The sequence below is a fragment of the Perca fluviatilis genome, chromosome 12 (assembly GCF_010015445.1).
Source record: "Perca fluviatilis chromosome 12, GENO_Pfluv_1.0, whole genome shotgun sequence".
NCBI lineage: Eukaryota > Metazoa > Chordata > Actinopteri > Perciformes > Percidae > Perca > Perca fluviatilis.
Window position 1 is genome coordinate 19,788,822 of NC_053123.1, and position 13,168 is coordinate 19,801,989.

At 38.5% G+C, this 13,168-nt stretch overlaps 1 protein-coding gene and 1 long non-coding RNA gene across 3 annotated transcripts; one reads left to right on the forward strand and one right to left on the reverse strand.

Moving 5' to 3' along the window:
- Positions 1–1,230: 1,230 nt before the first annotated feature.
- On the reverse strand, positions 1,231–7,399 carry LOC120570223. Of its 2 annotated transcripts, XM_039818461.1 has the most exons (6): positions 7,100–7,399; positions 6,680–6,997; positions 6,475–6,577; positions 6,079–6,193; positions 1,712–1,781; positions 1,231–1,608 (listed from the first exon to the last, which is right to left on the reverse strand). In XM_039818461.1, the coding sequence occupies exons 2-6, from the start codon at positions 6,721–6,723 to the stop codon at positions 1,482–1,484; spliced, it is 459 nt and encodes a 152-aa protein (XP_039674395.1). In that variant the 5' UTR covers positions 6,724–6,997; positions 7,100–7,399; the 3' UTR covers positions 1,231–1,481. The 2 variants fall into 2 exon arrangements, with proteins under 2 accessions (XP_039674395.1, XP_039674394.1); XM_039818460.1 differs by lacking the exon at positions 6,079–6,193 and having other exon boundaries at positions 7,100–7,398.
- LOC120570225 lies at positions 3,188–13,137 on the forward strand. The gene is made up of 3 exons (XR_005641033.1): positions 3,188–3,281; positions 8,393–8,473; positions 12,261–13,137. It is a non-coding gene; the product is annotated as an uncharacterized LOC120570225 (long non-coding RNA).
- The last annotated feature ends 31 nt before the right edge of the window (positions 13,138–13,168 follow it).

A 13,168-nucleotide genomic window follows, 5' to 3' on the forward strand; every position in this document is an offset into this window, starting at 1 on the left:
AATCCAGTTACAGCTGTGAGTATGTATAGAAAAGATGTCAGATGTGAATTCGTTTAAGTAGCATGCAGTTTGAGACTTAAAATGTACAGTATGATTAGCCTTGTTTTTTGCCCTACATACCTTCAGGTTCCCCAATTCCACTTGATAGTCCATGTACCTTTTTTGTCAATTATATCACACCTATAGAGTCCTGCATCGTCATGCTAAACATTAGAAATATTCAGCTTTGAAGGTAAGTTTACGTCTATTTTGTGAGAGGTGAAATTTGAAACCATCTTTTTGTGTAAGAAATTATAATAAAAAACAGATCTGCCTTTGGTCCAGCTGATTTGCGTTGCATTTGTCTTTGATATGTTGCAAGTGAGGATGACGGGGTCTCCCCTGGACACCAGCATATTCCTGTGCTCATCTGTCCCTGAAAGAATCTCTAACATTGAGGGAAACAATCAATCAATATAAAATGAAATCTGTAATTGAATCTATAAGCTTGCATCTCAAACAAACAATCAAACAAACAAATGTCCACTGTACCTGCAGAGACATGGCACATAATTAATACTTGAATGGAGAGCAGAGCTGCTTGGTGTAGGCTGAACATAATGGCCTTCAGATAAAGACTGAAACTTCAACATCAGCTTTTACATGTATTTGTGGAGGAGGCGCAGGGGAAAGGAAGTGGTTAGCTGCTGTTTAGCTGCTCTAAACTAAGGTGTGTGACCATTCTGCTAAGTGTACATTTAGAGCATGTTGAAAATAAAAATAAATATACCGTAAAAATTATTTAATTAGTAATCATTAAAATGCATGTAGGAAAAGCACCTCTGGATAGTGTTGAAAATCACTTTAGCCACACAGTGTGACCCTGCTGCTGAGTGTACTTTCAGAACATGTCATACACTGTTTGATGCTTATAAGAAGCATTATAACCTGACCTAATAAAGGAGCTGTTGCTCAGTGGATTACATATGCATTCCCCCAGAGGAGTCAACAGCTTCTACTTTGGAGTACTTCACTGTTTTGATCACAAGAGACTTTGACACTATTACAAGAACAAGAACTGTTACTTTACAGCAGAGCAACACACACTCAGAGATGTCCTCCACTGGAATAATTGAACATAAAACTATACTTGACTGTAGTCTCTGAAATGCAATTTATTGTAATTTAAAATACCCCCTGTAATTCCCTCACAGAACAGTAGTGGGCACAGAACCCAATGGAAGCCTGTTGAGTTGAGATACCTTTATTGTCATTACAACTAACATTGACAGACGTGAAAACATTCAACACAGCATACTACTCATAAAACCAACTTATACATAACAACATATTAAAATACACAGAGTACCATGTAAGGTAAGTAAAGTAAAAGTAAAAAAAAATCCCTAAAGTGACAGCTCTGGTTTTAATGTGTTAATGTTAGATGAGCCAAAGGCATCAGGGACCCAGTTGTCCTTCCTCTGATTGTCCATGTCTCTTGTTTAACTTTCATTTAAATGCATTGTCAGCTCAGAGACCGTAGATTGAGTTGAGTCTCTCCGTGTACTGACTCCCGTGTTTGTAATTTGCCCTACTGTCTGTGACACCCTGCGGCTGAGGGACACCCACCTACAGAAATAGGAAGTAAAAAATAAAGTTAATTGCTGTTTCCGAGAATGAATAAAAAAGAAGAGACACGTGAGAGTGTTAAAGATGAGAAAGTCCCTCTGACCTCTCCTTCCGACTGAAGATCAAACTGCTCCTGGACTGGGTTCTGGTTTGGTGTCCTGGCCCCGAGTTTTCTGCAGTGATAAACTTCAAAAGTTAAACACAAGAAAGACACACTGAAAGTCTCATGATGGCAATTAATTCACAAACAGTTGTGGACAGGGCTGGACTGGGACAAAAAATCGGCCCTGGCATTTTTGGGCCAGGCGGCCCACACCCCCCGTGATTGGTCAGACAAATTCCCTGCAGACAGTCCTCTTAAAATATGCGTGCGTCCCATTAAATGAGTTGCCTAGTGTTCAGCGTTCATGTGATCATTTTGGATCCTTCAAGAGGGGACTCAAGACTTATCTGTTGATCTTACACTTAAATAATTCATTCATTCTTAGAGTTATGATTTGCATATTTATGGTATTTTTATAATTTTTTATTATTGATATTGTATTGTCATTATTTTTATTATTACTATTTTGCTTAATATTGGCTTAGCAACTTTAAAAACAGTTTACTGTTAATTTTAACTATTGTAAGATTCATATTTTGTCGCTTTGGACACACGTGTCTGCTAAATACAATAACCATAACTATAACCCTTCCTAAAAGCTACAAAAAAGCTGAGAGTAGTATATGCCCTGGAAAAGAGCACCAATACAAGAGAAGCTAATTAAGCCATTCAAGGAACACTGATGCTTGTATCATCACTGATTTTATAGATCCACAGACTTTTCAGCTACCCAACAAGCTAACCGCTAGCATTTTCAATGTAAGCTTAAGCTGTTAGGTTACCTGACAGCCACTAACTTTAATGTTACAGCCAAACTGCTTGTTGTCGTTATTACGTGACACACTCGCGCGTGAGCGCGCACAAACACACACACACACACACACACACACACACACACACACACACACACACACACACACACACACACACACACACACACACACACACACACACACACACCTCCCTTCCTGAGAGTCTGTGTTGATTTGCCTACTCCTTACCACATCGTCATCTACTCTCTCTTCCATCTTTTCCTCACTCGCCTCCTCCTCGCCATCTTCCCTGACATCGTTGTTTCTGCTTCTATAGCCAGCCACCTCTCCTCCTCTACTTCAGGTAATGCTGATGTTGAAGCAGCTACTACAGACCCAAACATGTCCGAAATTTTTGAGGAATCCGCCTGTAGATTCTTAATCTTTTTCTCCTCTAATTTCTCTGCACCTCCCTTGCACTTGGTGGTCGTTTGTCCATTATAACGTGAATGCTAAACTTCCAGCATAACTATTACAGCTCACGTCTCAGGGCCGGGAGGCGTGGCCATAGTGGGATTCGTAAATTTGCGGCCCGGAGTGAGGAAGGGGGTTCCTGGATTTCATTGGGTCAGGCCAGTGCCAATAAAGAAAATTAACCAATGGGCCGCTGTGAGTTCTTTATGGGCCGGCCCGGCCAAAAAATAAAAAAAGGCCTATTTATATCGGCGATTCGGCCCAAAAGTCCGTCGGCCCACCGGGAAAATGCCCGGTATGCCAGATGGCCAGTCCAGCCCTGGTTGTGGAAGGAGTACTCAGATGTGAGTAATACATTATATACTGTATGACATTATTAGGTTACTGTGCTCCTGGATAGAACTGCACACAAATACAAGCTGGCCATCAATGACAAATGCAGCAAAGGTAAATGATCTCTTCATGAATTTACCTTTGTGCAGACATTCTGCTCGGTTTGTATTTTTGTAACATAAAGATCCACAGGAGTATTGTTATGTCGTAACTGACTCCTGTAAACTTTGTAAACACCTTTTTTTTGCAATCTTTTTTTATTGTAGTGATTAAAAGTATAGGGTTACATTCACTAACATTTGGTCATGCTTATGTATGACAATACAGCTTTTGTTGCGAATGCTTTAACTTAAGCAACCGTGGTAAAGTTGGTTTTATATTGGACGTTGGATATTCGACACAGGGAAAAATCTATTATGCAGCTTACGCTTTCAACCTATTCAGGTCAAACCACTTGTGATGAACTCAGCTAACCACCCTACACATTGCACAAAGCTTCTTTTTCAAAAACTCATCCTTTAATTTTTTAAATATATTTTTTATGTAAAGAATGCTTTAATTCTATTATACAGCCTGTCCTTTTGACCTATTCAGGTTAAACCACTTGTGATGGTTAGCTGAGTTCATCACAAGTGGTTTGACTTGAATAGGTCAAAAGGACAGGCCGCATAATAGATTTAAAGCATTTTTTTACATAAAAAATATAAAAAAAATTAAAGGATGTTTCTTTTTTAAAAATAAGCTTTGTGCAATGTGTAGGGGACTTAGCTGAGTTCATCACAAGTGGTTTGACCTGAATAGGTCAAAAGGTCAGGCCGCATAATAGATTTCTGGCATTTATTTACATTAAAAAATATTTAAAAAATTAAAGGATGTTTTTTTTGAAAAAAGAAGCTTTGTGCAATGTGTAGGGTGGTTAGCTGAGTTCATCACAAGTGGTTTGACCTGAATAGGTCAAAAGGTCAGGCCGCATAATAGATTCAAAGCATTTATTTACATAAAAAAATATTTAAAAAATTTTATTTGGGGTTTTTTGAAAAACGAAGCTTTGTGCAATGTGTAGGGTGGTTAGCTGAGTTCATCACAAGTGGTTTGACATGAATAGGTTGAAAGGGCAAGCTGCATAATAGATTTTTCGAATGTGTCGAATATCCAACGTCCAATATAAAACCAACTTTACCACGGTACTTAAGCAATAGTTTGTCAACGCCCATTGCATCAACTGTCAAGTCTTTATAATTATTCTGTTTGCATGAATCTTTAGTGACATCAAAACATTCATACAGTTTCTGTGCATGTAGCTGCACTATAGATATATACATCAAAGCTCATGTATGTGTACAGGTAGGCTAACTACAGACTAGGCTCTGTAGCAACCACGGCCCTAGCCAGGATTTTGGGGTCACAAAGTGCCTAACCCCCAAAAAAAGTCAAAAACACGTTATCCAAATTGTTTTTTACATTTCTTTTTTTTTTTTTTTTTTTTTTTTTTTTTTTTTAGATTAAGGTTAAATGTATCAAAATCTACAGTTGAACTATTATGAGTAAATTACACCTCATGCTCATGGACCAATGCCACGAGCATCACAAAGAAAATTCCATTTAACTTTTATTTTATTTGAATGGAGCTTAAATAAAGCTACTAGGGCAGCACTCTAATTTGATAGTTTATTGCCACATAACGGACGTTCCTTGGCAGCGCCCTTCCTCAGATCAGGGTCTGATCTGGATTGGTTGTGGCTCTCTCCGTTGGGATTGAAGGGCTAGTTGTGGATGATTTACTCCACCTGTGCAGTTTGGGTTGTATAGTTAAACCCACCTGTGTGTGGAGTATTGTTTGTAATTGCCTGTGCACACGCTGAGGAAGGGCGCTGACCGAAACGTCCGTTGTGTGGCAATAAACTGTCAAATTGGAGTGCTGTCCTAGTAACTTTATCTATGATTATTCACTTTTAGGATCCAGCACCCAGCATTCAAAGTTTTCTAAGTGTCTACATGAGTTGAGCGCGTCCAGTCCTATTTTTTATTTTAATGGAGCTAAAATGCAGACCTGGACATATAAAACCAAGACTAACTCTATGACAAGGTGATAATTAGTAATATTAATAATAATAATACATTTTATTTATTTCACTTTTGTGCTTCACTAAGAAGAAATATAAAACAGGTCATAAAATCATCAGGGTTTTAAAGAAAACAAATGAAAAACTATTTGGTGTATAAAGACCTGTACAGTGTACAGTAGGCCCTATGTAAGAAAAGGAAAAAATGTTTTAAAAAGAAGTAAAATACATTAAAAAAAAAGGAGGCTCAAGCTCAAATAAAATCAGGAAAGTCCCTCCGATAGAAGTATGTTTAGTTTTCCGCCGGGCCCCTAGAACAAATGAAAAACCTTTGTGCGAGGATCTCAAAGCATGTACCGACGTGTACTAGAAGGTCAGAGATATAGCAGGGTGCGAAGCCATAAAGAGCCTTAAAAGTGATCAGTAAAATCTCAAAATATATTCTGAAACATACTGGGAGCTGAGTCAGAGGCTAAAACAGGAGCAATGTGATCACGTATTGGTTCTAGTTAAAGGCCTGGCAGCCAAGTTCTGTACAGTCTGGAGTCATAGATTTTTGGTTCAAGCAAGTAAAGAGGCTGTTGCAGTAATCCAGGCGTGATGAGATGAAGGTATGTAAAATTGTCTCAGTGTCTTTAAAAGTTAAGTTGGATCATATTTTTGAAATATTTTAAGATAATAAAAACATGATTGCACCAGCTTTGTGGTGTGCCACTCAAACTGTCAATCCAGACACCAAGATTACTTGCAACAGGCTTGATGTTGTCCAATAGGGGACCAGTCGTAGGCAGAATGTGTTCTGCTAAGTGCTGGGACCCTACGACAAGGATCTCTGTTTTGACATTCCAGGGTCTGTGGATCTAACAGACAGGAACATCTGCTTATCATCAGCATACAAATATAAAGAGACACCATGTCTATGAATAACGGGCCCAAGAGGTAGGATGATACATAGGAGTGAGTCAGAAATTATCATTTATTTGCAATTTAGGTTAACTGACACTTTTAATGCCGACACACACAATATCTGGGATTTAGCTCTATACTAAAATCAACCTAAGTTCCCAGTACATAAAACTGCTCTGCAGCGAGAAGAGTCAAATCAATTTGTACAAACTGAAAGCTTAAAGGTATCACTCACCTGTGGAGGCAGACAGCTGAAGTGAAGACACATAGTAGCAATCCAGTTACAGCTGTAAGTATGTATAGAAAAGACCGCAATGGACTGATTTCTTTGCTTGTATCTGCAAAATCAGATGTGAATTAATATAAGCAGCATGCAGTTTGAGCTTTAAAATACACTATGGTATGTATAGATGATTAGTCCTGTTTTGTGCCCTACATACCTTGAGGTTCCCCAGACACTGTTAAATTCCACTTGATAGTCCATCTACCTTGTCTGTCAGTTATATCACATTTATAGAGTCCTGCATCGTCATGCTGAACATTAGAAATATTCAGCTTTGAAGGTAAGTTTATGTCTATTTTGTGAGAGGTGAAATTTGAAACAGTCTTATTGTCTGAGACTAGATGAGCAAAAAAAGATCTGCCTTTGGTCCAGATGATTTGCGTTGCATTTGTCTTTGATATGTTGCAAATGAGGATGACGGGGTCTCCCCTGGACACCAGCATATTCCTGTGCTCATCTGTCTGTGAAAGAATCTCTAACATTGAGGGGAAACAATCAGTCAGTATAAAATGAAATAAATAAAAATGAAATGAATCAACAGAAAAGCATGCATCACAACCACAAATGTCCACTGTACCTGCAAAGACCTGACCCATAACATATAGTTGAATGGAGAGCAGAGCTGCTTGGTCCCGGTTGAACATAATGACCATCAGACACAGACTGAAACTTCAACATCAGCTCGGAGATATATTTGCGGAGGAGGCACAAAGAAGAGGAAGTGGTTTGTTGCTAGTTAGTTAGTTGATTTGGCTGCTCAGAACCAATGCGCATGTCGTTCCTTTTGCGGTAAGTTGCGTCGCGTGTATAAGGTTGGATGTCATACACTTGGAATTGAGAATTGAAACTTGCTCCTTCTTGAAGGTCATGTAATAAAATGAAATGTAAAATGCACATAAATGTGCAATGTTCAACTGCAGGAAAACTACTCCTGCATAGTGCTGAACACATTTTAGCCACATAGTGACCCTATAGATAGAAGAGTGAGTTTCACATTCATCATGTTTGGTGATGCTTGTATAACCATTATAACCAGTTCTTTATAAGCAGGCTTTGATCTTGTTCAATGTGATATAATACAACAAATATTGTACTACTGCACTATAAGTGTGAAAACCACAAACCGTAAGCATCAAAAGACCGTCAGACACAGGCACTGTCTAAGAAGACGTTTCGACATGTCACTGTAGGAAAAGCACCCTGACTCTCCTGTTCGCTGTGTTGCTCCTGCTATTTTGGAATATAAGGTCTAATATACAATATATAATATAACTGAAAACTCCTGTGTGGGTGTGCAGGGCCTTAAAGTCATAATGATTCATTCTCCTCCAAAGTAACAAAAAGTGCCCTCTCAGTAGTAAAAATGTGACATTTTAAAAGTAAATAGGTGTGTTTCATGTTTTATTTGATCACTATTATGTATAATTTCATCCTTTTACAATAGAAAATTACATTTTACATGAATGCATTAATAATTTATTTTTAATTTGTATGTACTCGATTAAGCAGAAGCTTTTCATATACTTATCATCAACTTACATCGTGCTGCATTTAAACAGATTGTATTTAAAATATTGGAATTTGCTTAAAAAAATAGAATTGACATTAACTCATAGTTTTGAGCTCCTTGATACAATTGATTATTTCAGGAAGTGTTTACAGATCAGCGTGGGAAATATAAATATTGAGCCAAACATTAAAGCAACTGCATGTCATCAAAAACGGAAGAAGGTCTGATAATGAGAGGCTCTGGCAAATAAAACACAATGACATGCTCCATAACTGGTCCATGTATACATCCACCACCCACACACTCACACACTCACACAACTATACAAGATGACTCTTATTTCCTTATTTCTGCCCACAGACACTCTCCAAAGACTCAACTGTCAAAAACGAACAGAAACAGGAAACTCACACTTTAAGGTCAGATGCAGACGACAGACAGGTGAGAACGATACAGTTCACAACGATATATCACTTATAGGATATGTAGAGCCTCTGGGTAGATCACAAATATGTCATAATCATGTCGCTCTTCTCCCTGTTTTTTTTTTTGTTGATTTGTCCTTCTATTCAGATTGTCATTTTGATTGCCAGGAAGTGCTGCATATAGCATAATAAACACTGGGCTGTGCATGCCCCCAGTCTTTTAAAAGAAGAGTTGATTATGTATGGGGAGAGAGAAAGCAGTGGTGGAGGTGAGTAAAGAGTAAAAAGCTGAGGGCTTTGAAGCAGTGAATGGTGAGGAAGTGCTTTAGTTGTACTGTGCACCAGCAGAGGCTGCTGTAATCACCTCATTCCTACTTCTCCTCACACGAGTAAAGCAGTAGGTCAACACATGCAGAATAAGTGTGTGTGTGTGTGTATACCTACGGGGTACAAATATTCTTATAGAGTATCATTTATTTATTTTTTCTTGTTTTCCACCACTGTACATTTAAATACCAGTAAGAACTGGTAAGAACAATGGAATTACACGGTAAATCTCGTGATATAGAATAAAAGGTTACTATGTAAGCTTTTTCACTGTCATATCTCTCTCTCTGTCTCTCTGTCTTTCTCTCTCTCTCTCTCTCTCTCTCTCTCTCTCTGTCTCTCTGTCTGTCTCTGTCTCTCTCTCTCTCTCTCTCTCTCTCTCTCTCTCTCTCTGTCTTAGAGCAGAATTTGATTATAGGATGAAGATCAATTTAAAGGGCACAGGTTGACAAAATGATTGCAAAGGTCTGCCAGAAGAAAAAAAAGTTAGCCTCTTCAATTAATTTGAGGATGTGTGTGTGTGTGTGTGTGTGTGTGTGTGTGTGTGTGTGTGTGTGTGTGTGTGTGTGTGTGTGTGTGTGTGTGTGTGTGTGTGTGTGTGTGTGTGTGTGTGTGTGTAGGGACATCAGTGTTTATAGATATTTCACGTCTGATGTAATACCTATGCTGGTTTGCACCATAGACTGTATACACTTGACCCCTCCCACTCTGAATACCCTGTGGATGGAAATGTGTTTGTTGTTGCGGTATGAGTTTGTATATGCAAGTGTGTGTGTGTGTGTGTGTGTGTGTGTGTGTGTGTGTGTGTGTGTGTGTGTGTGTGTGTGTGTGTGTGTGTGTGTGTGTGTGTGTGTGTGTGTGTGTGTGTGTGTAGTGCACACGCTGAAGGGGTTTCTTTTGGTCCAAATGCCAGTGAATGAGGTCTTGGGTAATGGCAGTCAGCAGGTGCTCTTGGCCATATTCACTAGACACTGAGTGAGAAGAGGCCAGGCTAACAAGCACGAAAAGACAACATTGCTTTTCAACAACAACGTATGAATCCCTCCAGCATCATCTCATTTGTTTCCATTAATGTAAAAAAAGCACTGATTAGATACTTTGCTTGCGTTTGTTATCCATCCTTCGTGCTCTTCGATATTTACAACTGAGAAATCATGAGGGCAGAGCAATATTGTGAGCACTACAGATTGAAACCTTAAGCATGATCATATTATCAGATTCTGCAGGGCCCTCCCACACACAAATGCACCTTCTTCAAGAACCCTCAAACCTCACACACACACACACACATGCCCACACACACACACATGCACACACACACACACACCTTTGAATTATACTTCTGCATGCCTCGGAGAAGAGATAAATAAAAAAACGTGATTAAAAAAAAGTAATTGAATGTGTATGCATGCGTTTGTGTGTGTGTTTTTGCCTGCGAGCGTGTGTATGTGTGTGATTCTGTGTGACCATGGTTCTGACCCTTTCAGGCATTGATGGATGTTTGTGAATATTTGAGATGCCTCCCGGAAAACCCCTGGCAGAACACGAGAGACATCAGAGGAGCTAATGCCTCTGTTCTCCATTCTGAATACTGTATGATTTGCTTGTATGTACATGCACAGTGCATGAATTTAAATTAGGGGTAGCAGAGAGCAGTTTTACTCTGACGGCTTGGAGAGAGAATATTTATTGTTTGTTGGACGTTACAGCAAGAGGAGAGATTAAACAGTTTGTCTGATTAAGAATTCATCTTCTCCACACTGCTTGCAGAACATGGTAAATGCAAATCGGCTTTAAATGTTCTTTTCAGAGTAAATGTTTAATATTTCACACATATCTGTACGTGCTTGAGTGTGTGTGTGTGTGTGTGTGTGTGTGTGCGCATGTGTGCATGTGTGTGCGTCCATGTGCACATGCAAAGAATAAGAGAAAAGCTAAACAGATGGCAAAAACTGGAAGAGCAGATGACAGGACAAACCGTCTCTCAGCTTTTGCATTACATATCAATCCACCTGCTCTTAGAAACATTTAGTTTGCATATTTTACAATTGATTGATTTATTTTGAGGGAGGTGGACATGAATAGTAAAAAATAGGGTAATAAAGCGCGTGTAAGTGGTTAGGAACAGATAAATCTACTGTTGATTTTAATCACTCGTTGATTTGAACTGATCTTAATTGATCTTCATATGTTAAAAACCCTATTTTCGCGACCCTGCCTTGCAGACATTATCTTTAGCCTATCTCTTCTGACGAATAGGTTTTAATGTACAAGTACAAAGCGCAGGACACCATAGACCAGGGTTTGCATCATGAGTAGCACGTGGTTAAGTTCAGGCAACATTGTGGTTTCAGTTCAATGTTCATGAAACCAGTATCTCGGGCTTACTTTGGACTTTTTCTAAATGTAACCAAGATGACAATCTGTCCTTTACCTTAACCATGTGCGGTGAGTAGGCCTATTTAAACAAAACTATGAAACACAGTAATCATGCTGCAGTTGCTGCAAGCAGCTGATGTTGCATTGCAAAAGTGGAGGGAAAACAAATAAAATGCATTTTGCAAAATACTGTATGTTAAAAAGAGTACTCCACAGACTTAGCGTTGAACTCCTGTAACATTGTTGAACAGTGGACCGTTAAAAAAAGGATCTTGATGCAGCACAACAAGAAACATAGTATTTTTCAATCCAAGCATTCGGTCAGAGATTCCAGTGTGCTATGCTAGTAGCAGATGGTGTAGCCTCGCGCGTCAAGCAGAGATGTGAAACAGGCTACAGATCAGTCAGTGTATCTTTTGGTCATTCGATTTTCATTTCATAAACAGGTATTAAAAAACTAAAAAACAAATGGTTATTTGATTTTCATTTTAAAATACAAAATTTTCAATTGACATACCAAGTGTTTTTTCCTTTTCCTGGTCAAAAGGGGATGCAAGATATTTAAAAGTATGCTTTGATATTCATTTTATATTTCCTATAACAATAAAAAAATTACTCAAAAAAATAGAAATGACCGGATGTTGTCATTTCCAATGCAAAGTGCTGGCATTTTTATCAGACTTCACACAGCTCTCTCTGGAGCCACAAAGGACTTGACACAACTTGTTCACTCATACAGTACTATGCATACTACGGTTTTTACAATCATTCCTCTGCCTTGTTGCCTGATTCAAATTTTCTTCAAAAGCGTGTAACTCGAAGTTTGTTTTTGGTTCCGGAAGTGAAGTGAAGTGAATTTTGAGAACGGCAACACACAGACTAAACAGTCCTTTATGTGTAAAACCTGCAAAGTTCCCTTTAAGTATTACATTTTGGGTCTGGGGTTATCTGAAAAGTAAGTGGCAACAGCAGTTAAGTCATCTCACCAACATGCTAAATTAAGTAGGTCATTGTTGAATTGTTGCCTCGTTTCACAGATGAATTTTATTTTGTTGCAACTAACAATGGGAAATAACTTTGTTTCTCCTTTCACACAGCTTCCTGCATGCTGGAAAAACAGGGAGGCCAACAAAGGTCATGGAATAAGTGAGACAATATGGAAAAATAGATATATATATATATATATGCAGCAGATAACTAAACTGCAAATTATTCAAGAAAGAAATATAGAATCCACACATTCAAATACACACAATTATACAAAAAGCCGAATAATCACGGCATCTATTTAAACAGGTAGATTTCCTCAGAGGGGATGGAGTTATATATAATTGATGGCTTGCCTCAGTCTGCCCATCACTCGTGAATAACTCCTCGCTAGAGCATGCACACAAATGGTGGTTTGTAATCCTGAAATACTTAAATCATAAGAACCTTTGAACATTAATCTTTTAGTAGGCTACATGGGGGAAAGGGGGGATTTTTACACAGGACTTCTATAGATGTATTTAACTGAATGACATTGTGCCAGTATACAGCTGAATACCACACAGCATGAAGGGCCTACAAATGACAACTAAAAACAAAATGTGATCCTGCGGAACTTTTTGTTTATAATTTACATGTATGTTTTAACTGGGCCCTGGGAAGGTACAATCGAAAAAGAGACACAAAACATTGTGCATCACTTTATAATATCCAATTATATTGATTTTAGACAGAAGCTATGTTACAAGGGGTAATTATTGATTGAAATAAAATAATACCATTTAAGTTCAGTAAATATAATGTGACTATGGTGTTGTTGTGTTGCACCATGTGTGCTGGCTGTATAAATAGAAATAGAAACGTTTATGCATTACCCATACTACTTTTATTTAAAACATACCTATATCTTGTATAGGCTAAGATTAAGATCGTGGTGGATGTTGATGTGGTAATGATGGACCTAGACACACACACACACACACACACACACACACACACACACACACACACACACACA